This window comes from Hydractinia symbiolongicarpus, chromosome 13, assembly GCF_029227915.1.
Source record: "Hydractinia symbiolongicarpus strain clone_291-10 chromosome 13, HSymV2.1, whole genome shotgun sequence".
Taxonomy (NCBI): Eukaryota; Metazoa; Cnidaria; class Hydrozoa; order Anthoathecata; family Hydractiniidae; genus Hydractinia; species Hydractinia symbiolongicarpus.
This window is the reverse complement of record NC_079887.1, coordinates 6,613,724-6,639,737: the sequence shown is the minus strand read 5'-3', so window position 1 is coordinate 6,639,737 and position 26,014 is coordinate 6,613,724. Positions and strand designations below refer to the sequence as shown.

Below are 26,014 nucleotides of genomic sequence, written 5' to 3'. Positions count from 1 at the left end.
GGATAATAGAAAATCACACTTTTATTTTAACTTTTAGTTTAACTTACAATATGAAATTTTACGTGGAGAAAAGTTTTATTTATTTATTATTCGGGACACAAGAAATAAAAAATCATGTTTTTGGTATTTGTTGGTATTTGTGTATTTGGTATTGTTAAAAAGCACGCACAGTTTTATATTTACAAATTTCACGTATGAGCTTGCATTCTGTTCATTTCTAACCTTTATGTTCTGCGAACTGTAGCTTGTATATTTGGTCATGATGATATGTTGAATTGACTCGCAGAAGACACGTTATCTACTTAATTGGTAACTCTTCCCGAGATTGTAACAAAGTAGCTTGAAAGTAGCCTGTGATCCTTTTACAGCCTCGTGCACACACTAAGAGAATTTTAAGCTATGCATCCGTCATCTTATTTTAAAGGTAGGTCATAGGGGCAAGCACTGTGGTGACATATAGTACAATCAACTGTGGTCTCGTTGGTTTATGGGTTGCGATGCCATTAATTCTAAATCGAAAAGGAATATCTGAAGATGCCTATTGATATTGTTCACAGAATCCTTTTGCAGGTACGACTTGCTTCTTCACTGATGTTTCTTTGTGATTTTAGAGTTTTTGTCAATGGCTGCAATAATGGTTCAATTCTTAACATCATGTCACTCCATTAATTTTGGTGGTATGAGCAGGAACAAAGTAAGTTCTTTGACTTTCATGTTAATATTTGCATTACAAACGGTAATATGCCTCGCAAGATTTAATATTTGAGACTCTGATCATGCGTCTCTTAGGGTAAGGTGGTGGTATAAACTTTAACTGGTAAGTTTTACAACACTTTACAGATATGTGTGGCTAAATACATTTTTTTAGGGACAGATTAGTGGTTGAAGCCCCATTGTTGTCATAGCAAAAAATTCACGAACTGGTAAAAACCGTGTTGTACATAGCTTGCACGCAAAAACCCAGCTAAGATCTTCATTCTCCATTAAAAAAGGAAGAAGGAAGAAAACCTGAAAGTTACACAATAAAATTTCTGTAGTTGTTTTGAACACTAGAATGTCTTCGCAAGTTGTAACGGTGTTTTATACAACATAGATACGTTTTTGGACAACATGGATCATAATGACTTATCCTGGCCTGGTAAGAAACAAAGACTCATTGAAAATCCGTCACTGGGTTAGTAGAATTTAGAATCTGGTAGTACTGTCAGGGTTATGGTTTTTCTTATAAAGTAACTAATGAGGTTACCCAATATGCCAATAGTTTTTTGTTGGAGGGGGGTCCAGCTTAGGCTCCATTCCCTTGGTATTTGTTTTTGCAATGAATGCACTGCCTGTACTACTACCTGAAAACTAGTGAAACTGGAGCAACGAGTTTAAAAGGTGTTGTTTTTATTTTACCAAACAAATGAACCCTTGAACAATATTTGACCAACATTTTAACCAGTCAAGAAGAGTTAAGGACTTTTTAATTATGTTTAGCAATTTTTATTAGTCTACCTTTACTAACTACTACTAGCAGACTTTATCAAAATGTTAGCACATAGTTTGCCAGAAGGCTGATCCTTCCCTTTAATTTTTTTAATATATGGAGTGAATGAAGCCTGTAGAAGTTCAAAACACGATAAAGTAGTTTCATTTGTTTAAAGTGCTATACGTACCTGATTGTTTGATCAATATTTTTGTTTATTTAGACAACACGACGAAAAAGTTTCAATATGATGATAACATGGTAATTTTTTTCCTTCTTGCATTCAAGTAACTTAATGAGTGTATACCGTCATTAAGACGAATGTAACAAAATCTCTTTTAATTATAGGCTACTCTCGTCCATCTGTGCGTGTGACTTATAATTATCTTTAACAAAGAATCTTTTACATTGTTTCCTTTCCATGCGCTTATCGGCTAGTATTCCTTAGAACAATGCAATAATTTAGTGTGTTGTAAGGTACAAAGCCTTCAAAACCCCTTTAAATAATAATAAGATATATAGTCTTATTTACTAAACCAAAAATCAGTTATTTTTACATTACGTCAAAACGCCAATAAACTAGACTGACTTCAATGTTTTAGGAAGCGATTGTATAGCAGTTATAACCTTGAGTTTGAATATATCGAAACCTAATGGAAATAACTGACGTCATTTCCTGCGTGGGTAACTAGGGACCAATATAGGACTAATTTCGGAACAGACGGGTTGATGACGTTATCAAAAAACAGTTAAACCTCGAAATCTCTTCTACCGTGCGTCAAAAGCACACAATACACTCTTTTCATTAGTGTTTGAGACTCTCCACAATGCAGGTCATGGGTTAAAAAGTTTTGGTGTTTTGGCTTCATTAAGACGCATCTTTTCCTTTTTCCTTCTTTCTAGGTTGAATTTTTGCAGTCTTTGGTCTGTCTCTTGTCTGTGATTTTTTAGAAAGAGGATGTCTCATTTGTTTACCGAAAAACTAGCTATTTTTGTGTAAGCGCTTTATTAAAATTCCTAAAATCTTCTATCTTTTTTTATTGAATTTTCAATGACAGTAAAAACGTTGTCGGCTAGAAAAATTACCAATACGCATTCTCAGATACACTGGGAGCTGTGCCCACAAGCGCTCACAAGAGTCTTAATAAAAAGCTACCTTCGTTTATTTATCATTATCTTTCGTTTTTATTTTTTAAAAGAAGGAAAGCGGTAAATATTTTTGACACAATAATTCTGCCATTTATTTATTATGCTAGTTGTCAGTTAGTCGTCAGTTAGTCGTCAGTTAGTCGTCAGTTAGTCGTTTTATATCTGAACCGAATTCATCGTATTGTTTTCGATAAGTTGGCTCAAAAAAGGGTGACAATCTAAATTTGTTGGATTTGATAAATTAAATTCGATAAAACACATCTCGTATCATCAGCTTTTCATTTTTCTCTCTGAAACAAGGGTTAAAAAACGTATTTATTAGAACTATTTGCATCGGTTTAAATGCTACAAAAAATAGCGAATTAATGCATCGCTATCGCTTAATATAAAATGTTGACGGGAATTAATCAAAAAGTAGAAATCCAGCCTCAATCTTATTTTTGTTATTTGTCTTATAGAGTTTGGATACACTTTCCTCTGCAGCCGGTGTGCTTAGGTCTCTTCATGATAAATTGAATGAACGTCGTACGATGAATCGGAGTGATGAAATCAGAAGCGAAATTAAATCTTTAGGTAATTTTTTTGTTTGATCACAAGCACAGGCTGAACACTTAGTTAGCAAACAACACCTGTTGTTTGGGAATTTCTTTCAATTTCCGAGTCGGTAAGTACAAGGCAAATAAACTAATTGTAAAGCTTAACTCTTATATGAAAACTCTTATATGAAAACGAGCCTTTACGCATCTAAAAACTTTAACGTTACTATCTCCCTAATAATTAACACGTGTTTAATTTTTACTGACAACAGTCACTTTACACCCGACGACGGAATCAACTCTTCTAATTGTTGTTTTAGTAAATTATGGCATGTTGTTGTAAAAAATATCAATCCACAATTAGGAAATGAAGAAATGAATTTTGCAAATTTTTACCATAGAGGAGGAAATAGTGAAATTGAGTGAAGAAATTAAAACAACTCAGAATGAAATAAAACAAACTCAAATGAGAAAGCAGCAAAATATTGAGGCGAAAAAAGAAGAAGAAGCAAACGATAAAGCGTGTTTGTTGTCCGTGCTGGAAAAGGAATGTCAAAGAGAGTTAAAAAAGAAAAGTGAAATGCTGCAGAAAAATTTGGAGAGAAAAAAAGGAATGGAATTGGCAAGATTAGAAAAGAGAATACGAGATACTGTAATTCAAGCCAAGCAGAGCAATAGACAGGTTAGTAATTTTTATGATAAATGTATTGTAAACATGTAATCTCCATTAGGCCGTTTCAGACCACTAGAATCACTGGCGGCGGTCCGAAATAACAGGCCACGACTGATCTCCGCTATAGCGCCAAAATTGTAGATTTAAACAGACTATCCAAGCAGGAATATTTGTTGAAGCAGAATTACTATCAACAGCATTTAGATACAAGGATCAAAGCTGACTAACTTTATTGACAAGTGTAGCCGTATATAGTTTACAGAATATACCAACATTTTCTGCAAATGTACAGATGAACGCCGTATATAGTTTACAGAATATACCAACATTTTCTGCAAATGTACAGATGAACGCCGTATATAGTTTACAGAATATACCAACATTTTCTGCAAATGTACAGATGAACGCCGTATATAGTTTACAAAATATACCAACATTTTCTGCAAATGTACAGATGAACGTGTAAACTGCATCACAATTCTCTATACCAATTACTTGAGAGCACAGTTTAAGAAATGTAGGATATCATTGACGTCATATCAGAGAGCGAAAATGAAGGCTGGGGGATAAGGCTGGATATGATTAATTTGAAGTGCGCTATATTAAAAAAAAAATTAAATTACAAAGATGTTGTCCAGGAAGTTATAATTTTTAAAATATTAAATAGTCAAAATAGTGTTGAGGAAATTAGAAAGGTTGAAACTTTAACGATTTCCTGCTGGGCTATTTGGGCTCCACAATGTTTGCGGGCAGGAGAAAGTGGAATAGCTCCTTCTCGACACGATAAGATTACGCCAAATCAAAATCCCTACAAAATGATTTTCTTTATTCCTTTCCAAATTAAAACCCCTTTCCAAATTATTTCCTTTATCCGTCGCTGAATCAAATACCCTTGAAAATTATTTTCCTAACCCCTCGCTAAATTAAATGCCTTTCAATATAATTTTCTCTACCTCTCTCCATGTTAGATTCACGTGAAAATATTTTTTTTAATCCTCGCCAAAATTAAATTTGTGTAAAATTCAATTATATTCTAGAAATGGCCCAGTACCATAAACTTTCCGATTAATAAGGTACATTACTTTTTGCAGGTATGTTTGAGTTGTGGGGACGTGGCATCATCACTCTCCACTTGTGGGAATTGTTATGACGCGTTTTATTGCAACGAAATTTGTCAACAAAATCATTGGAGTGTACATCAATATTTTTGTGTGGAATAAAAGCATTTTCAGCTATTTAAAATTGTTGTTCATAGTATGTTCATCTACCAAATATCTAATAAAAATACAAAGCCATTATTCTTACTAAGAGCTTTGCATTCCGCGACCATTTACTAAGGTTTTAATGCAGCCAAATAGCAAGACATTACATAATGCTTAGTGGCGTAAGAGTCGTGGATAGAATGGAAAATTATCAGTAGATAAAAAGCACTTATTTACAATCTTCTAACATTGTGCTTTGGCATGTACAAAAATTATGTATTTCAGGTGAAATTCTATGCGTTAAAAGCGTTTTTAAAACTTCGTAGACTGAAAAATGTGAGTTCTTTTACGTATTTGTATTGCTGTCAAGAGTGATAGACCTCTATGTTGAACTGAGGAAATTGAAAGACAACTTCCAGCTAATATTTAAAAAAAAGTTCCTTTATATGGAGCTATCTGGTAAGCCGACCCTTCTAAGTTAGAGAGCTGTTAGACATGTGAGGAAGAAGGCATAAGATACCGACATTATACATAATTTGATTTTGATATATGGGCTGGAACTATATCGTAGTGAAACACACATACTGATAGGTGACCGTAATTGGTGAAAGCGAAGGCTTGTACTGGTGGTTTCCAACCACCAACGGAACTTGTGGAGTAGTGATGGAAAAGGTAATCGCAAACTCGCCTCGCTCTCGAACCGATATCTCATTGGTAGAGCAGTGGGGTACTAACCTAATGGTTGCTGGCTAAAATTCTCTCAGTTCCAGTTTTGTGGAATGATCCACTGGTTACCAAAAGTAAGAAATTTCCGTAAGCTAGACTTTTGGAATCGATGGGTTGATAACATCGCCAGAGAGTCGTTAAATTCAAATATTTCCTTAACCGTTCGCTTAAAGCACATGATTCCTTACATTTTTGTTCACAGGTAAGCAAATTTAAATCTATTTTGGACATTCACCGGATTTCACTGAAGTCAACAAAATATATAATCCCTAATATTTCCCTTTTCCCGCTCGACAAAACCACATAATCACATACATTACTTTCATAATTGTGCTAAATGAGCGACAGACCTGTTAGAGAGCGCAACTTGCATTTTAAAGGCTGCTCACCTAACCTATGTATTTATATTCTTAAAAGGACCGCAAAACTGATATTTTTATATATTTTTGGCATCTTTTTACTAATGTCATCAAAAACTGTATATCAATTATCCTTTTTAATATTCAGTGATTTTTTCATAGGACTTACAGCTAGTCTTATACAGTGGAATCTCTCTACGCTGAGTCTGTGTATGCTAAATATGAAGCTAAAATAATTGCACTGAAAAAAATTTTTGGCGGAACTAAAGTGAAACGGTAATTTTAGTTCTTTTAGTAACGATACTAAACGAAAAAATCGTTTTTACTTCGATAATTATGGTATTTTAATAATGCATATAAAGTAGATAATTTTAAAATTTTGTATATACCTGAAGATATTACTATGTAACGAAAAGCTTCGTGAAAAAAGTATTTTTACGTGTTTTTATGTCATTGTAAAATTATTTTTTCTCTTACTGGGGATAGGGGTACTCATATTACAGAGTCTCAATTTAACCAAGTAAATACGTGGATTTCGTTCTTTCTAAACAAGTTACACTTACTACAGAATACATCGAAGAGATGCTGAATGTGAACGCGGATTGGGCATCTCAAAATTTGCAGTGGCTTTTGTGTCCACTGGTGTTTAAAACCATTTGACAGGATTTAGTTTAACCTGATGGAGACCTTTTTCCTCGCAGTCATGTCATAATCTTTCAGCATATTTAGGCTGATAACCAGATCCGGAAAAACAACCAGCCGATGCCTTTCAATAGACATAAAGTTGTTATTTCCCATATGCGTTTCCTTGTGCCACCGACACCGATAATAGTGGTCTTGTGGTGGAGCGTTCGCTTACAATGTGAAAGGTCGTAAGTTCAAACTTCGGCAGAGTCATAGCTGAGACTATAAAAGTGTGACTCAATCATTTCTGCTTATTATTCGGCATGAGAAGGCGGTTGTCTAGTTCAGCAATTGCTGTATTGCATAGCATTCGTAACTTAAAGTTTAAATGCACTAATACCACGATCGCGGGAAGTACCAATAGTAATTAAAGGGAAAATTAACCCAAACATTATTTCTTGATAGCACAAAAGTCACCACTTTCATACTTTGAACATAAACTTACGCTTTCTCTTTCAAAATTTCGATTAAAATTTCAATCCCTATGTAAGTCAAAAAAGCTGGTTGGTACGCTGTTTATGACGTAAATGTGTGCAGAAAGTTGTTACCGTGCAAGATTTTACATACAAATTCTAAACTTTTTCATTGATCTATCTTTGATAATTGTTGTGGGTGCTTATTTTTACCTCTCTGTCCTTTTAAAAAGATAATGTATAATGCTGTTACTTCATTTTTAATGTGTTGTGTGCAAAAATATTAATCATACGCAAAAAGAAAACTGATTAATATTTTTAATTTAACCACTAAAAAAAGACAACTCCTCGCTGGTTTTAAAGAAACCACAAAATTCAGGAACTAAGCTAAAATTTTTTTGTAATTGTATGTATTTATTGGATTATACATCAAAAAATAATTTCTGGGTTAACTTCCCCTTTAAAGAGACTATCCGAAGAATAGATTTGTATTGAATAAATTTTGAAAGCTTGTTTTCGTTGCTGTAAATTCCTGGAATCCCTTATATGACATGTACTTGGACAGAAAGTACACAATTTTTAGCTATTGTTCTTTTTATTTATCTAGCCTTGGTTTCAGTATTTTGTCAACCGGAGGTGAGAGTCGAACTCACGTCAGAGAATGTCCACCAGTATCCAAACATACATCAACCATGGGCATAAACATTTTTTATATACAACTAATAATAATAATAATAATAATAATAATAATAATAATAATAATAATAATAATAATAATAATAATAATAATAATAATAATAATAATAATAATAATAATAATAATAATAATAATAATAATAATAATAATAATAATAATAATAATAATAATAATAATAATAATAATAATAATAATAATAATAATAATAATAATAATAATAATAATAATAATAATAATAATAATAATAATAATAATAATAATAATAATAATAATAATAATAATAATAATAATAATAATAATAATAATAATAATAATAATAATAATAATAATAATAATAATAATAATAATAATAATAATAATAATAATAATAATAATAATATTAATAATAATAATAATAATAATAATAATAATAGCAGTATGTATAAAATTATTTAAAAAAAGTTGTCGTTGGTAAAATTCTATTCTGGTGTTTGCCAAATGGATCTTTGACTTTTACCCTAAACGAAATAAAAAGATTCGATCATTTACTTAACTTTTACCTGTACTTAATTTTTATGTGTTAGCCTTTACACGAGACACGTGTCCGCCACATACTTTAAAGTAAAAGAGACGCCCTAGGAATGACATTTGGAAGGTGATAAATTTTCTAGCATTTATGGGTTAAAAAATCAAAATCATCAGACGAGATTGAGTAAAGACAGCTCACAGTGAACAAACACTAGTGGAAAATAAGAAAATCCGATTGACATACTCGACACCTGTGGCAGTCTTGACTGTCTTAGTTGAAGTTTTATATTTTTGTTGTTGTTTTTTTAACTGTTCAGAAACTTCTTTCTCCATTTCTCTAGCACGAGCTTTCTAGACAAGAAAAGTGAAATTTCTTAGGACGCACAAAGTAACAAATCAATAAAACAAAAAAAAATTCGTTTGCTGTTAGGTTCAATATAAAACAAACCAGAAACTTTAATATGGTCAGAATGTAAACAAGATTCTGGCCATATTAAAAATATATATCGATTACATTTGCGTTTCTAAAAAAAGAACGTACGTACCTTTCTCGAAACTTTCAACATTGCATTGTCCAACATTTTGTAAATTCTGAATGAGAAAAAACATTACATTCGTTCATTTTCATTTGTGACAAATCTGCCGTTTTTGTGACTCAACAATTCAGGGTTAACTGTCTCATTCCTGCCTAAAACTTCAATGATTGGAAACTTCATTCCAACAAAATAAAAAAATTTCCGAGCAAAGTGGTCACTTACTCGGAATCAGGCTCGGCGTAACCTTTTGCTGTGGTAAGTCTCATATCCAAATGCATAACATCAGCGTGATGGTGAAGTAGAAGTTGAACAATGTCCGGACGGTTTGTTTGTGTAGCAAGCATTAATGCAGTTCTATGGTAGAAAAAGTTTTAAATTAAGCTGGTAGTTAATTTAGTTTAAATAAAAAGATAAAGAACCAACCATGCAAATAGAATCCCTATTAAACTTTTTGGTGCCTGTTTACTCAGAGACGTTCTAGACGTTACATAGTTTTGGACCTGATAACACAACGAAGAGACGTAACGAAAATAAAATACAACTAGTTGAAAAACAGTGAAAATATACACTGGAATTCACCCCTTGGTAAAATCTACGGAAATCCTCCAGTTGTTACCCACAGCTATTATCTTTAGCTCACAGACAGACAAATAGACAGACGGCGAGCGTTATATTATACACTAGTCCTTAGCTTGTGAAAACCCACAGGTTCGGCGGTCCTGTATATACCATATTTTATGTATCTCGCTACCGCGGTACGATTTTGCGTAGAGACAGACAGACAACGGTTATTATTATAGAGACTAGTCGTTTGCCCAAGGAAAAACCACCGGGTTAGCTCGTCCTTAAAATATCGCATTTCAGACAATGTACTAATATAGAGATAAAAAGTTGTCAAGTACCTTCCCATTCCTTCTGTAGCATTGATGTTTTCTCTTGCCAACAACATGTCTAAAGTTTTCGTCACTGGAATATTTCTTCTCGCTAAGCATGCTAAATGAACGAATGTCATCTTCCCTCTCTCCTTTCTCAAGTCTTTCATTCCACAATCGTTGTATAAATACTTGATCATCTGAATACTATTGTCACCGAGTTCTTGAAGGGCGTATTCAAAGGCATTCCGCCTATCACGTGCTTTCATAAGCAAGTTTGCGCCCTTTTGTAGCAACATCTTTACAGCGTTGTTACTGCGAATTTCCACAGCCTAAAACCGCCATTTTTAAATAATTAGAGCAAAGCCGTTATCACTAGCGTTAGGTCATTTTTTTGAGATAAAAACTTGAGATACATTATGGAGAAATCTTAGAATATAATGCATTTTTAAAGACACATCATGGTACATCTCTGGCGTCATCAAACTTTACCAAGCTTCATCAAACATCAAACTAATCGTAATACTGTGAAGAACTTTACTGGATGCGTGTGTCGCGGCTCGCAGCTACCATTTTTAACCCACGGACTGACACCTATTATTATATTATATTTTGGTCTCTTGTCAATATCAGTTAATCTAATACCTTATACAAAGGTGTTTTTCCATCTTCGTCTCTTCGATTCAAACTTATACCAGGTACTTCTAACAACAGCTTCATTATCCTGCAACATCCCCATGAAGCTGCGTAATGCAGTGCTGACCTGCAACAAATAAACAAAAAGCGTGCTGCAGATATCTCCTTTGATACACGTAAAGTGGTACAATAATAGACACCAACCTCGTCTCCAGGGCTTTTTTTCTATTATTGACAATTTGGGACGATGCAAATAAACCATTTCTTATCGCCGTTTGACCAAGCTTTGGCGAATACAATAAAATTTGTAGGGACTGGGCACGATATTGCTATTCCAGCTGTGTTTATGTTTACTTAGGCTGTGTTTATGTATTGGACTTAGATAAAATATGTTAAATAAACCTGACAAACCAGACGAGTGTTTTTTGATTTTTAACAGCAATTCTTAGTTTCAAAACCTTCTTAACAGGTGTCTTAACTAAATTTGCGTTTGGTAAAAAAATTATAAAAGGAAGTGTATGTTAGAGGGGCATTTGCTGAACAAAATTAATGAAAGCAGAGGCTTTATGGCAAACTGGTATTGTACGGAAAAGTGGTGTCGTACGGCAAAGTGGTGTCGTACGGCAAACTGGTGCCGAACCACAAACCGGTGTCGTACGGCAAACTAGTATTGTACATGAAAACTTGTGCTTACCTTCCTCTATGATCTCGTTTATTGATTACGTCGTGATTGCGTTTGTCAGCTAAATAATTTTCCACCTTTTTCAATTTACCTTTCCAAACATACCTGAAGAAAAAAAAAACGTAAAAGGATGATGAGTGAGACTCAGCAACCATGCCAAAAAGGTTCTTGAATAAAAGCAACATGCATTCTTTTGATCCAATTTTACCCAACTTTGTTTCAGGACTTTGTTTAGATCGAAAGCCAAATATTCTTGATATTTAAATTCATATGTTACAAAAGCAGCCCTCCGTGAATTAAAATTCCCGCTCAATTTTTTAATATTACACATTCATGGAGTTCACTCTTCATGAATTTGTTATTTATTTTCTTTCTTAATTTTCTTTTTTAACTATACAAACAGAACTCCGTATGCAGGAAAACAAAACATAACCTTACAGAGGATTGAGTCATGAATATCGCCATCTGTTAAACACATTCTTCAAAAACGCAAGAATTCAAAGTCCCGCGAATTTGAATACCCGCAAATACGAATTCTTGCAAATTTAAATTCCTGCAACAATTAACATAATTATTTATGTATATGTATGTATATTTATGTATATATATTTTACAAAAAGTACCTCAATAAGCTCGGTAGGTCTTCTTCTTTTACAGATGCATTGGGGTAACTTCCTTCTGCAATTCTTCTTCTTATCCTAAATTCCATATTTTTTCTTTTCTTATCTTCTTCGTATTCTTCTTTATTTCTGGCTTCACATGCATCCCGCATATACCCTTCAGCAGTCTCCCGATTATATTCAATAAGATCATCCGGATTCTCAGGAGGATTCTCTTCTGCTCTTGCCTTTTTTTCTTCCAATCGAGCTCTGTAATCACAATCTGCGCGGTATTGTGAAAGTCTGCGTATAATTTCAGGACCATCGATCCCGTCTTTAACGTAGCAATATTCAATACCTTCAGGAAGTGGGTCTACCCAAAGAGGATTTCCGTAGATGTCAAAGCCATAGAGCCTCCGTTTACTAGCGGCCTTTAGCCCTCTTGATCTTGTATCAGGTCTTAATGCATCAAAATCAATCCAAGATGATGTCAAACTGGATGGTAAACCGGGAGATCTTGGTGGTGGTGTCGGTGGAGGCGTGGGAGTCGGCTGAGGCGTTCTCTTCGGTGGCACCCATTTTGGTTCTGGTTTTGGTCGTGGCGGAAAGCATTGTTCTGATAGAAGTCCTTGGCACTCCTCCTCTGTGATCATAGATTGGACAACGCCAATGAGAGGTGAAACGCGACGTGGTCTCCATCGTGGAATGGAGAAAATCTTCACTGGACTATAAACTTCTCGAATAGTCGGCGAAGCAGAATGAGTAGATGAAACTTGATTACGACTGCACGATGATCTGTTCAGCTTTCTTAGTCTTTCTTCTTCCTTTCGCTAAAAGTTTGTTACACTGTTTTACGTGGATTTATTTTTTTGTTTACAAAGACTTATTTTTCTGAGCTTTCGATTTTAAAAGTTATTTTATGGCTTATTTAGCGTTCATTGTCACTTAAGTGCCAAAAACTTTTTTATGTTTTAACAGCTTACATTTATTGCCAGTTCATTCATTTCTGATTAAAATACAACACGACTTTGATTTTTATCTCCCAATAAAGATGCAAATTATACGCGCTTACTCGTTTAAATTAGCATTCAAGCTAACCTACAAAGCACACAAAAATTTAATCAGTATTGGTGCTTTTTGTTCTGAACTCTTTGAAACGAACAAACAAACAAACAAACATGTAAAACAAACAAACAAACATGTAAAACGAAAAAAACACCACTGCACTTACCTCTTCTATATCTCTTTTATTCAAACGCTTCAACACAGCTCTTCTTTCCTTTCTAATCTTCTCAGTCTCTCCCATTTCCCTCTGGACCCAACCTTTGTCCTTCTTTTGTTTCACTCTTTCTTCATTACTGAGTTTTTTAATCTTCTTCTTTAATTTTGACATCAATGAAGATTTCTTCATCACCAACGAGGCGGCATTCTTATTTTTTCCTTCACTAGTGTTGCACTCATCCACATGCGTTGCGTTGGGACCGAAGAAATCTCTGGAAGAACCCATATATAATTGGGTCACCGAGACATCATCATTTTCGCAGTCACTGTCATTGTCATCTTCACTTTTGACAACATTATGGTTATCACCATCATTAATCAACTCATTTTCTGCATCTAGCTCTTGCTCCTCGACATAATCAACATTCCGGACCAGCCTGTTTCGAACTAAGACTTGCGAGTCTTCTGAAAAGGCGTAAACAGAGTTATCTTCGCTTACATCAGTAGCGGAGTCTGCTTGCGATGCATTATCATCCACGATTTCCACTGGAGTTGCTTCAATATCATCTCTTGATATGTCGCTGCAGTTTGAAGCACTTGATCGATCTTCTAAACTGTATGTCGCAGACACACGAGAAGAAGGTCTTGAGTTATTCTTCTTTCTCTTTCGAGTTTTCTTTTTTGAAAACAAAGCGGCTATTGTTTTATCAAACGCCATTTGTTAAATTTTTATTCCAATTTTTTTTATAAACAATGTAATAAAAAAAAATATCACTTTTTACTCTACTTAAGTCGAAATCGTCTTATCGGTAGAAAGAGTTTGAAATACTCTGACATAAAATTTCGTATTTGACGTCATATACACATATTGTAAACGTCAGTTTAAAAACAAAAATGGTTCGATCGCGTCATGGTAACCGCGAAAATCATTTAGCCTAGTTTCCAATGGTTGCACAATAAAGGCAAAAGCATACAGCTGTTTTACAACCATTAAAGACAGTTACTCGTGAAAAACTATGAAATTTTTCACGGTAACTGCAACCGTTGTTGTCAACCTGCACTTTCCGCAAAATTCGTGCAAAAATTCTAATTGAATACAAAGAGAAGTAGCAAGAGTAAATCAATAACTACGCTTAAGTGTACCTTTTTACTACAAGTTGTGTGTTAAAAACTTTTTGGTGGTTTTAGACCCATTATATAAGATATAACATAACAGAATGTTTAACTCACAAAATTTTCATGCATTTTTGCTCAACACAGTTTTTCTAATCAATATCTAACCGCACCAAGTCAAGCCGTGCCACACAAATGGACTGGCTGTGCCGCAAACCTTGTTGCGCCTTGAGTCTATGCCAAGTTGAACCAGACTTAAGCATGCTCACTGCTACATTAACAGATAATTGTTGTTGAAAGAAGCTACTGTGTTGGAAACTTCTTGTGAGATTCAATTCAACTCGACTTTAACTCTTATGAACGATGTACCGATCGAAGCCAGACTTGGGAGTGATAAAAATATTTGTGAGTTTGATTCGGTACATGACAGTTACATAAATATAGGATCCGCGGTCAAGAAAGAAGTAGCTTTTATCGATTCGTTTGTAGGATGTTAGCCACCATTTTGAAACTTCGCCGACAAAATAATAGGAAGTGTAAGAAAATAATCAACATTGTTTCACACATGTTTTTGATCATTAATTATAAAAGTATGGCCACGCTATTAAAAGAATACGAACACTCACTTTTAAACACAATTAACCGAACACACGTTCGGAACACATATATATACAAAACTAAAGATCATGTCTCAAAACCACACTTTTAATATAAAATTTTCATCTTCGTGATATATAGCTTTTAGTTGTTCTTCTATTTCTGAATTATCCTTCCTAATATTTCCTTTAATCGCTACTTTGCAACTTCCTAGAATAAGATAGTCAGTAGATTTCAAGCTTGTCCTTCTATTCGCATCCGTCACCAATTGAAGTAAGCTTGCATTTCCTTTAATTATATATACACAAGGCTTCCTTCTGCGACTTATCAAGACATGAACTGGTTTCGTGTTCTTGCTTGTCGATCTTCTCTAACGGTAAGCATAACCGCATGTTACTAAAACCTATCTGCCGGAGTGCCAGTGTTAGCCCACCAGTTATTGAATACCCTTCAATCGTTTGTTTCGTTCCTCCTGTGTAAGGTGGAATATAGTGCTGACCGAGGTCGTATGTATTTAATCCTCCATCCAAAGAAATATAGCCACCACCAACAGACAGAGTTGTGTAAAACATATTGATATAAAAAAAAAGAAAAGACAGTGACTAAAAAAGAATATCAGTAAGTCTTGCCTGCAAAGTACGATATTGTTTTAAAAGTTGAGTTTTTAAAGTTGATATAATGTATGTAGGTTCATAACACAAAAATATATGTATATCATTATCAACCAAATAGTAATCTCTTTTATATGCACGAAATACCCAGTAATATCAAGTTTTTTTCAGCTAAGAACTGTTTGGACGACAGAGTATTTAAATTCGTGTGAAAGAAGCCAAAAGTGTATGTACTCATTAAAAGAAAACCTTCTAGCCATCATTTGTAGGGGATTGCAAAGTGTGACAAGGTGGGATACAAAGTGTGACAAGGTGGGATTACAAAGTGTGACAAGGTGGGATAACAAAGTGAGACAAGGTCGGATTACAAAGTGAGACAAGGTGGGATTGCAAAGTGTGACAAGGTGGGATTGCAAAGTGTGACAAGGTGGGATAACAAAGTGTGACAAGGTGGGATTGCAAAGTGTGACAAGGTGGGGTAACAAAGTGAGACAAGGTCGGATTACAAAGTGAGACAAGGTGGGATTGCAAAGTGTGACAAGGTGGGATTGCAAAGTGTGACAAGGTGGGATTGCAAAGTGTGACAAGGTGGGGTAACAAAGTGAGACAAGGTCGGATTACAAAGTGAGACAAGGTGGGATTGCAAAGTGTGACAAGGTGGGATTACAAAGTGTGACAAGGTGGGATAACAAAGTGTGACAAGGTCGGATTACAAAGTGAGACAAGGTGGGATTGCAAAGTGTGACAAGTTGGGATTGCAAAGTGTGACAAGGTGGGATTGCAAAGTGTGACAAGGTGGGATTGCAAAGTGTGACAAGGTCGGATTACAAAGTGTGACAAGGTGGGGTAACAAAGTGTGACAAGGTGGGATTGCAAAGTGTGACAAGTTGGGATTGCAAAGTATGACAAGGTGGGATTGCAAAGTGTGACAAGGTGGGATTACAAAGTGTGACAAGGTGGGATTACAAAGTGTGACAAGGTGGGATTGCAAAGTGTGACAAGTTGGGATTGCAAAGTGTGACAAGGTGGGATTACAAAGTGCGATAGATTACGAAGTGCGGACAAAATCCCTTTGAGTTAAAGCTAAAGTTTGAAAAAATCTAAATCAAGTCACAGGTATTTCATATCAGCTTTTCATGACTATATGGATTTCACCTATTGATAAACATCCAAGAATTTGTTCCCTAATGGTAGGTGCGTATGATTGTAACCCTCCTCTAAACTAAATTTTTATGGGTTCTTACAACACTTAGATAAATTATCCTGTAAGAAAGATCCTTCTTTCAGAGTACTACTCCTAAACAAAAAGTGAGAATGTTGATTTTTCTTCTTTTATAAAGTATCTCAATATTAAGTACATTAGCAGCTTTTTCTGCTCTTATGTATGTTTTGTTTGGACAAGAAACTAAGAGTAAGAAAAAAGGAGCTCCACCAGTGTTAACCTCGTTCCCAGGGCAGTATTAACACTCCCGCTGACTCGAACCTTCAAGGAACCAAGAAAATAAAAAAACAAGAAAGTAAAAATTGAGTTATCAAATGTTCGAGTTATCAGTGCATCAGGGTTAGCAGAGTAGGCAGAGAAGTGTTAAGTGCAGAAGAGAGAAAGTGGCAGAAGCAAAAGAGATTGTTTGAATCATAGGAAGGAAGTGTTTTTGAATTGCAAAAAATTAAGTCATGGACACAAATGATTTTTGAAATGCCGTTTGTGTCCAGTGGTGTTGTTGTACGTCAATAAATTGCAGAGCAAAAAAAAACAAGACAACAGGCGCTGGAAACGAGGTTGATATATACCAAATAACCAACCCCCTTTTGTACAAAAGTGCATGCCTCGTGTAACGGCGACCTACTTCGTACACCCTCACTTCGTAAATTTTGTACGGAACAGTGCGACTTTGAATAGATGCCCTTCTGTTGGTGGAATAGAACTATCTTCGTTCTCAGCCCCTTGTTTTTTTAACCACGGCGAAGTAAAAACATGGCGGCTTCTAGTGGCGACTGGGGTGACGACGGTCGATTTTATGATAATTTTGATCAAGGAGGTCAAAGGTACCTATGTTTTTAAATTGAATATAATATTTATATAGATTTTTTAGAAATATTGTTTAGAAAAGTGCTACATGCGATTCGATCAGTTGATGCAGGCCTCTTAGGTTGTTTTTTTATTGCTCACATGGAGATCTTTCAAAAGCCCCTCAAAAGTTAAAATCAAGATACTAATTCATCACATAAACACAGTAATAAAATAGCTAAAACTATGATATATAATGTCTTACTCCGAAATAGCTGACTAGCTAGAGAAGTGTATGTGTGATGGTAGTTCAGAGCATATGGTGTAGCTACCCAGAAAATGGGGTCTTTCCCAGATTCTGGGGGTCAAGAGATTTACAAATGGTTTGGTTAAAACTTTCCTGAAATGGAATAGGGTCATACTGCAGTGCCGGCTTTTTTAATAAACGAAATATAGTTAAATTCGTGCTGAGTAACATAACTCTCATCTCACTTAGATTACACTACCTCATTTGCCCTTTGCCTTTTTCAGAAGCTATCTACCCTCCCGAAGATTCATAAATTTAAGTTTGCCATATTGTTTTTTTCTCATTGTTTTCAGATTGATTAAATATGATTAATAATATATAAATGAAAATCAGTAATTTAAATTATTTAAAAGCGAAAAACAACACTGAAGAACGAAAATAAAATGCGTAATCACAAGTTTGGTGGTTGCCAGACCTGTGAACCTTGCTTAAAACCATTACTACGTGCTATGTTGAAGTATATACAAAGTGATACAGTAAAACAACTATATATACTATTATTTTTTTGGCCTCAGTAGCAGTTGCCAGGAGTCTTATTTGGTAAGTAGCTAACTTACCTGCCCAGCAAACCTTATTCGACCTGTTGCTATATATAGCGTGTATATGTAGCGTATATATATATATACATTTCTTATTATGTGATTATCTAAACAAACAGCTCTGCGATGATCTGGCATTTCTTCTTGCCACATAACTTCATAAAACTTATAAAAAAAATACCACCCAAAAATAATATCTTGAACTATTCTTTGTTTACATTCCATTGTTATATGCGTAAAGAAGCAAAATTTAAGCTATCTGCAAAAGGCAAATTTCTCTTCACGAAATCAGATATTAAAGATTTTATTCAACATTCAACAATAAAAGAGATATTTAAACATTTAGCAAATGATGATCAATCTTTAGTTTAAACCCCTCTACAATAGTTTTTAGACTGGAAAATTAAGCATTAAAAGAATTCATTAGACACTTTAATAACATAATGACAACATGACACCTTAAGAAAAAGATTCAATGAATGACTTGAAGAATAATCATAACACCATTCTTAAGGAAGCAGACAGAGGCGGTAGTAGGTGATCATGGGTACAGAATTCTACTGTAACAAATTTGTAATTGAAGAACATTTGTGTACAACTTTGTATATTATTGAGTAGATAAAAATTGCGATATAAAAGTGATAAAAGAACTTAAAAAACACATTGATAACTATCAGAACTGTCTTTCAAAAAATAATTTGACAAATTTTGAATGGAAGACTAGCAATTTTTACACCTTACTAAACGTTCACATAAGTAGTACAATCACAACCAAAGTGAAAGAAACAAGGTCAGACTATACATAAAGTTACCCCAACCACTTGATTTAAAGGGCCAACCAATTGTTGCTGGATGTAATTCACCTGCACAAAGACTTAGTTGTTTGATCTAATAGCTTTTGAAACTATTAGTTTCATTTGTGAAGACCTACGTTAAAAATGATTGGGATGTTACCATGAGATTTGAACTATAACGATGTTACCTTATACAGTGTTGACCTATCTAGCTGATATACCAATACTAGTCACTTAATGGGAATTGAAACAAGAAGATACAGAATACGTAATACCATTCATAGAGGAATTCATCATAGACAGTTTAACATTTATATTATCAAACAATTTCATGTTTAACAATCAATATTTTTATTAAAAAATGGGTATTGCTATGGTAGCTCCAATGTATGCATGTTTAATGTGCATATATATCTAAAAGAAATGAAATTATTTCTGGAAATCTTACCAAGACACTTTACGCCCAGTTAATGTAAATGGATCGAAAATAGTCTAAAAAGATATATGAATTATGGTTTCTTATAGCCCTCCTAAACAAAATTGATTTTTTAACTTTCACGAACTGTCTATGAACAGGATTCATCAACTAATACAAATCACTGCAGAAAAATACAAGTTATTACTTTAAAAAACACTAGAACTCAAAAGTTAAATTTTTTAAATGTCTCTGTTGTTTGTTTGGAAATAACACCATTGAAACAAACAAATTCACTAAATCACACAATGTATAAAAACAGTCACCCAAATCACACTTCACACCCAAACAATGTACCATTTAAATTAGGGAAAAGAATTATTTGTTTTGTGTGAGCTTTGAACATTATTTAACTAGGAGAGGATAGCCTAATTAGATTTTTATTAAGACCTCAATGGTGTTTATGAAACTGAAGCTCTTACATTCAAATTCATTCCTTCCCTCAGGCTTTCTAATTTACTTTGGCACAATGTGTTCACAAAAATCCTTGATTCCTGTCAGCAAGTATACTTGGAATTTAACTAACTTGAAATTAGTAGCACACGTTAGATAAGCTTTTATAATGTGCGAATTAAAGCTTCACATTGAACAAAAAACAATGCAAAAAGACGCACGCATGAAATAAGATTATTTTTTTTATTTTGCTCCTGGACATTTGATGGCTTAATTTTGCAATTTTCATTGCAACCTACAGTTAGTGTTACCCAAATTTAAACTCTATATCCCCCTACAGCTATGATAGTGTAACTGTTTTAAGTCTTCTTTATTTTTTAGAAATTTTGAGCATTTTGGTGGTAATGGAAGACAAAGAAGAGGTGGTGGAGGAGGTGGTTATGAGAGACGTGGGGGCGGTGGTGGTGGTGGTGGGTATAACCAACGTTCCGGAGGTGGTGGTGGTACCAGATACGAAATACCAACTGAGCCTCCTTTCACTGCTTACGTTGGTAATTTACCATTTCAGTGTGTTCAAGGAGATGTTGATGCAATATTTGCAGAATTAAAGGTCAGGTTTATTCGATTTTATTAATTTTTGGTATGCGAAATTTATAAACTGGAAGTATATGCACAATTTCAGAATTATCAACATGCCTTGAATAGTCATTTGATAGATATCTGGGGTGAGAACCAGAACTTTTGGTCAACAACATATACTGTAATTTTTTATGCAAGTAGGGCTTAACAAGTAGCATATTTATTGTGTTCTGCAAGTTTTGATATATCAATTAGGTACTGATACTAAAACAGAAATTTAATTTTATGTTTAATAATGAAAATTTAGATAAAAAAGAATTTGGGGTTTAAATTTTGCAAATGGCAATTATGTTACCATTATTCCTTTGACACTTTCAGGTGCGGAGTGTTCGTCTTGTAAGAGATAAAGAGACTGACAAATTTAAAGGTATGAACTTTTTTCATCTGCTGTTTCTTGTATTCAACAATTTCATACTAGTATTGATGTCTAAATTCTGTTTCGAAGTCAATTCAATGGTGAAAGATGCTGAATTCATCTGCTGTGGTCATCACAGACCTTTCCTTTACCATGCTAATCGAGATAAGATTAATTTACTGATCTTACGCATTAAATTGAATATTATTCTCACGTAACCACCCTAAAAAGGTTTTAAGCAGGTTTAATTTGCCAGGCCATTCCTTGAGACGAGTGCAATCGCACGCGCATTCGCCCGCAACTCGTACAAAATTTTACTAGTCCTGTTTATCGCACTCATGAATTTTTTGTTTTTCTAAAATATTATAAAGCGATGAAAAAGGCTATTAGGCAACATTCATTTCTTTGTGATTGATTTGTTTAAAAAGTATAGAGAACATTAAAGTCGGCCCCTTTCCTTCATGCTGACACTCTTATGCCAGGATGGTGCATTACACTGAGACTGGAACGAAAGACAGAAGACCATTTGGAACCGTGCCATAAGTCAGTCCGACCTTCATTGTCACAGAGAATACTGAAAGAAGAGTGCACACCCATGCAAGTTAAATATAACCGTAACATGTACCCTAATACAGCCTTCAGACAAATGTTTTCATGATGTAATACCAAAGAAAAAACATGTTGAATAAAGTTCAAAAGATCTTTTTGAAAGGGGAAAGAGAAATCAAGAATGTCTAGAAATATATTTAATGCCAAAAACATATAGCAAATATGCCAACAATTCATTACATTCAACGTTGTTTTACCTTGCACTTGTGGTTAATACGTTTTACAAAATTCATTTATGTACAGTTTAAATAACATATAACGTTGCGGTAAACAAAAAATAGTTAAATGTGAATCCACTTGCAAATATTCACATGCGATTTTTCGCACATCATAGCACTCGTAATTTTTTATTGCTTTTTGTAGCTCTGGCATAGTTTTATTTAAGAAATAGCCTGTATATCCATTTTGTTCCACAAGTTATTGTTCCACAAAATATATACTGGTATCTGTGATAGAAGCATTTTTCTTCCGTAATTTCAACAGTAACTTATATATCTGGACATGTCCTTGCATGGTTGTGTAATAACAGTCCATTGCTCTCTTAGGCTTCGCATATGTTGAATTTGAAGATAAAGAATCTTTAGAAGAGGCTTTAGAATTTGACAATGCACAATTTGGTGACAGGAATCTCCGTGTAAATGTTGCACCACCACGTGACAAAAATGCAAGCGGGAGAGGAAGAGGACGGGGAAGAGGGGGATTTGATGGTAAGTGCCTGTAGCAAATTCAAAATTTAATTTCTACTCAAATACTTGCTCAACTATCATGAAATTTAATTGAAAAGTTTCTAATTAGCTTTTTTTTCAAATATTTTTTGTCCACCTGTTTATTGTCACAAGTTATTGAACCTTTTCTCAAAGTAAGCTCGATAAAATGGAAAATGTTCAAATCCTGATTGAGTAATGATGTGAGTTAGATTCTACTGTAGCTGCTTAAGTCAAACATTTTGACAAAGTTGAGCTGCCTAATTATTGTACTGCGTGCTGTTCTAGGTGGAAGAGGTGGTCGACGAGATGCTGGTGGTGGACGTGATCACCAAGATGGAGGTAGTTTGCACATACATTTATGTATTTATTCATGCATGGCAGTAGATCATGAAAAATCAGGGAACTTTAAACATGGTCACAGAAAATTAGGGATTTTTTTATACTATGCAAATTCCTTTATTCGTGCATTTTCATTTAACTATGGACAAAGAAAACTCTGGAATATGAGTGACATTTAAAGTCGGTCTGAATAGAATTGTTTTTAAACTCCTTTTTTACCTATGAAAGTTTCAATCAAATATAATATACTTAAAGTCATCACCAATGTAGAAGTTATAATGTATCACAACAACATCAATTTTGGAATTTACCTAGACTATCTAGAAATTTTCAGTAAGTTGTTGAGATGTTGCCATTATCAGGTGATGAAATCACTCTTAATGTCACTAAAATGAAATGTTTTTTGACTTTAATAGCCATGCTTTAAATTGATTTGAGGAGTGGTTGCTATGTGTTGGCTGTTTTTTCTTTTTAAATTAGCAGTGCTTCTAGAAAAATTCTGTAATAAGGGTTTTCATGCAAACGAATTTATGTTTCATCCCATCTGATTGCACTTGTGTTGTATTATAATCTTATTTTAACTGCATCTGCAAGAGTTTGTATCTCATTTCTGCATGTGGAGCAGCACTATTTTTAAAGACAAAGTTTTATTGGCGCTCTGATATTAGAAACTGCTAATTTGATATTTTTGACTGTCATTGTATCTGCTATTAAGATCACTATGATTGCATGGATAGCTTTTCTGATGAGCTTTTCAAAGAGACATCAACATTTTTATTTAGTACCAAATCTCTAATGGCAGCAACTTGTTCTTTAGTTAGGTTGGATTCAGGCTTTTTTTGTGTATTTTCGGACTTAGTTGTACTGATTTTCTACTGTTTTCTACTGTTTTTGTTTTCAGTTCTGTAGTGATTATAGTTTAAAACTAGTAGTTAATATGAATATTTCTATGATTTTTAAGATAATGCAAATAAAGCCATAAGTTGATGTTTTTTCTTATCCAATCAAATACTTATTTTATGATCTGTCTCAAGGTTTTGGTGGTGGTCGTGGCCGCGGTGGTAGGGGAGGTTTTCGAGAAGGTCGTGAGAATCGAGGTGAACGTTATGATAATGGCTTCAGACAAGACAGAAGGCCTCCACAAGAAGAATTTAAAGAACCCTCTTCAGGTAACTACTTAATTTTATTTGCGTGCTATAATTTATATCTGCAATAGGTTTGTTGCTGTATCTTCTGCAATAATATAGCCGTATTACGTCTCTGTTTGTGCTCCAGAAAAAGGGTGATGTTACGAAAACACGAAATACGATATTTTAAGGACGGGTGAACCTCTGTATTTATCCACGGGTTACCGACTAGTCTACAATAATATTGTTGTTGTATTTTCTTTTGAAATTGGTTGTATGCTATAACTTCTTTGAAGTTGCGTGTTGTGCAATAAGAAAGTCGTTGTATCTTTTAGAGGAGCTAGCAAACCGACCACGCCTAAAACTTCTGCCTCGTTCCGTGAAGGATCCAGTGTTAGACGTAGCAGATAAAACGCAACAAATGAGCATATTTGGTGGAGCCAAGCCAAGAGACGAAACAAAATATCAGCAAAAGGTTTATGAGAAAGAGGCTATAGAAAAACTAGGTGAAGATCACGAAGAGAAGGCAGCTGAAACCGAATAAGTACTCAGCTACTTTTCGTGATTTTTCCCTCATTATATAAGAAAAAAGTTATCGTTTGAGCTAATCAAGATGGAAGCTGCTGGCGATTAGATGAAAATCGCAGAAGTTTAATCGAAGTAGAAAATCGTGAACCTAGATAGCCCGATGGCAACAATGTTAAACTGGACTCACGTATATGTACGTCTCTTATTTTTAAACTTGTGAGAGCTAGGGATAAATATGACTTCTTGTTCAAAATTTCCTGTAATTTTTTTTTTGCGAATTTGTATTGCATGCATTTAAAAATGACTATATGAAGCCTTTTTTTTCGAAGAAACATAACATGTAAGTCTCTTTTGTGTTCTTCCATAATTGCGTTTTGTGAAGCTAAAAATGTTAAAAAGTCTTTTTTCTCCGGATCTTATAAAATTCTTTTCTCGCGGATAGCAATTTTTTTCTCTTGCCTTTTTCTTGTTTGTTTTTATTAAAAAACGATGTTTCTACTGCTGAAAATAAAGAATTTATTCTTTATTACAAATTAATAGTTTTATTATTCAAATTATGAATTGTAAAATTGTTTAGGGTATGAACAATCGTATTTATAAAAGAAAATTATTTAACTCTAAGCTTCGCACACACTGTTTTATTTTCGGTAAAAAAAATAGAAATATCACCCGTAAAAAATGTAGCAGGCTGCGTTTCGGCTCAGATAGAAAGTAGCGACAGTCACAAGAAAAAAGCTCAATTAACTAGAGATTGGGAACATGCGCATCCTCAACTCCACCCTGGCAGCATACTTTACTAGCTAGATGCCGTAATGTTGTAAACAAAGTTTTTTTAGAGTTAGATAAGGTGCAAAAACAATCGGACAAACGAATTTTTTTGTAGTTCGAAATTGTACGAAATAATTCTCAAAAAACTGCTTTTAGAATGTAGTTCAAAAACAACAAAACGCATAGTGAACTTTCAATCGCCTGTATCGAAATACCATTTTTGTGAAACTGTAAGCGGAACATGTTCAAACGAAAAGTGTAAATCGAGTAATGTCCAGAGTTGTTTTATTTATCACCTTACAAAAAACGAGGTTGGGAATATTAATAATAACAAATATATAGTAGTCGATGAGGCTCGTAGAAAAATCCACTTAAGCAAAAAGGAAATAAAAAAGATCTGTCATTTGATCTGTCGATGCACAAAGCAATTCTTTTCGCAATTTTTTCGCGCGGTTTTCAGTGGTTTTCAGTGTTATCAGTGGTTAACGTCAGCAAAGACCTAGCAAAATGCAAAATATTTTTGTAGAGATTTGTAAACTTGTTGTCTTTATTGTAAAGATCTTGAAACGCTGATCAAGAAAATGTATAGGGTGAAGTACTTTGGAGAAACGGTTGCAGAAGTATTGGGGTTTAAAGAAATTTTGAGGAGGTCATAAACCTGTTTATTTCGAAACAGATTCGGGGACCTAGGTTTTGAAAATTCAGCCAATTTGGTCCCAGGTTGTCCCTAGTTACCCACGCGATGATAAATGACTGACGTCACCACCCTTCTAAGTTAAGACCCACTAAAAGACTTTACCAAAGTATGCTATTGCGATTAATTGTGCATGTCACGCTTTGCGCTTTATCTTTGTACCTTGTACCCTATTCAAAACCAAACAAATAATAATAGCTTTCCTGGGTGACTGTTTTTCGCTCTAACTTTTTGACACTTGGGTTAGAGCTAAAAGTGCCACACACCATATTTTATTTTGCTAAATAACAATTAAAGATTTGAAAATTATCACTGCAGTTACAAACAACATATAAATCTCCCGTTTGAAGTTACTAAGTGAAACGCCCGAGGTATAGCGCCTTGTGTATAGAAACAGACAGATTTTGCGAAATCTACACCAAAGGGTACCCTCAGATAAGCCTATATCCCT

At 34.3% G+C, this 26,014-nt stretch overlaps 4 protein-coding genes across 5 annotated transcripts; 2 read left to right on the top strand and 2 right to left on the bottom strand.

Moving 5' to 3' along the window:
• Positions 1 to 725: 725 nt before the first annotated feature.
• On the top strand, positions 726 to 5,068 carry LOC130623994 (uncharacterized). The gene is made up of 5 exons (XM_057439553.1): positions 726 to 1,174; positions 1,692 to 1,729; positions 3,076 to 3,190; positions 3,555 to 3,835; positions 4,918 to 5,068. Exons 1-5 carry the CDS (start codon positions 1,111 to 1,113, stop codon positions 5,044 to 5,046), a joined length of 627 nt encoding a protein of 208 aa, XP_057295536.1. The 5' UTR covers positions 726 to 1,110; the 3' UTR covers positions 5,047 to 5,068.
• Positions 5,069 to 8,318: 3,250 nt separating this feature from the next.
• On the bottom strand, positions 8,319 to 10,594 carry LOC130623742 (ankyrin repeat domain-containing protein 36B-like). 2 transcript variants are annotated; one of them, XM_057439255.1, is made up of 6 exons: positions 10,468 to 10,594; positions 9,853 to 10,154; positions 9,173 to 9,304; positions 8,960 to 9,005; positions 8,659 to 8,765; positions 8,319 to 8,404 (listed from the first exon to the last, which is right to left on the bottom strand). In XM_057439255.1, the coding sequence occupies exons 1-6, from the start codon at positions 10,540 to 10,542 to the stop codon at positions 8,335 to 8,337; spliced, it is 732 nt and encodes a 243-aa protein (XP_057295238.1). In that variant the 5' UTR covers positions 10,543 to 10,594; the 3' UTR covers positions 8,319 to 8,334. The 2 variants fall into 2 exon arrangements, with proteins under 2 accessions (XP_057295238.1, XP_057295239.1); XM_057439256.1 differs by having other exon boundaries at positions 8,322 to 8,404; positions 8,666 to 8,765.
• A 541-nt stretch (positions 10,595 to 11,135) lies between these two features.
• LOC130623741 (disheveled-associated activator of morphogenesis 1-A-like) lies at positions 11,136 to 13,719 on the bottom strand. The gene is made up of 3 exons (XM_057439253.1): positions 12,971 to 13,719; positions 11,764 to 12,569; positions 11,136 to 11,245 (listed from the first exon to the last, which is right to left on the bottom strand). Exons 1-3 carry the CDS (start codon positions 13,676 to 13,678, stop codon positions 11,149 to 11,151), a joined length of 1,611 nt encoding a protein of 536 aa, XP_057295236.1. The 5' UTR covers positions 13,679 to 13,719; the 3' UTR covers positions 11,136 to 11,148.
• Positions 13,720 to 17,167: 3,448 nt separating this feature from the next.
• LOC130623782 (eukaryotic translation initiation factor 4H-like) lies at positions 17,168 to 24,722 on the top strand. The gene is made up of 7 exons (XM_057439304.1): positions 17,168 to 17,327; positions 20,179 to 20,407; positions 20,755 to 20,803; positions 21,946 to 22,107; positions 22,393 to 22,446; positions 23,481 to 23,615; positions 23,909 to 24,722. Exons 1-7 carry the CDS (start codon positions 17,257 to 17,259, stop codon positions 24,115 to 24,117), a joined length of 909 nt encoding a protein of 302 aa, XP_057295287.1. The 5' UTR covers positions 17,168 to 17,256; the 3' UTR covers positions 24,118 to 24,722.
• Positions 24,723 to 26,014: the final 1,292 nt, after the last annotated feature.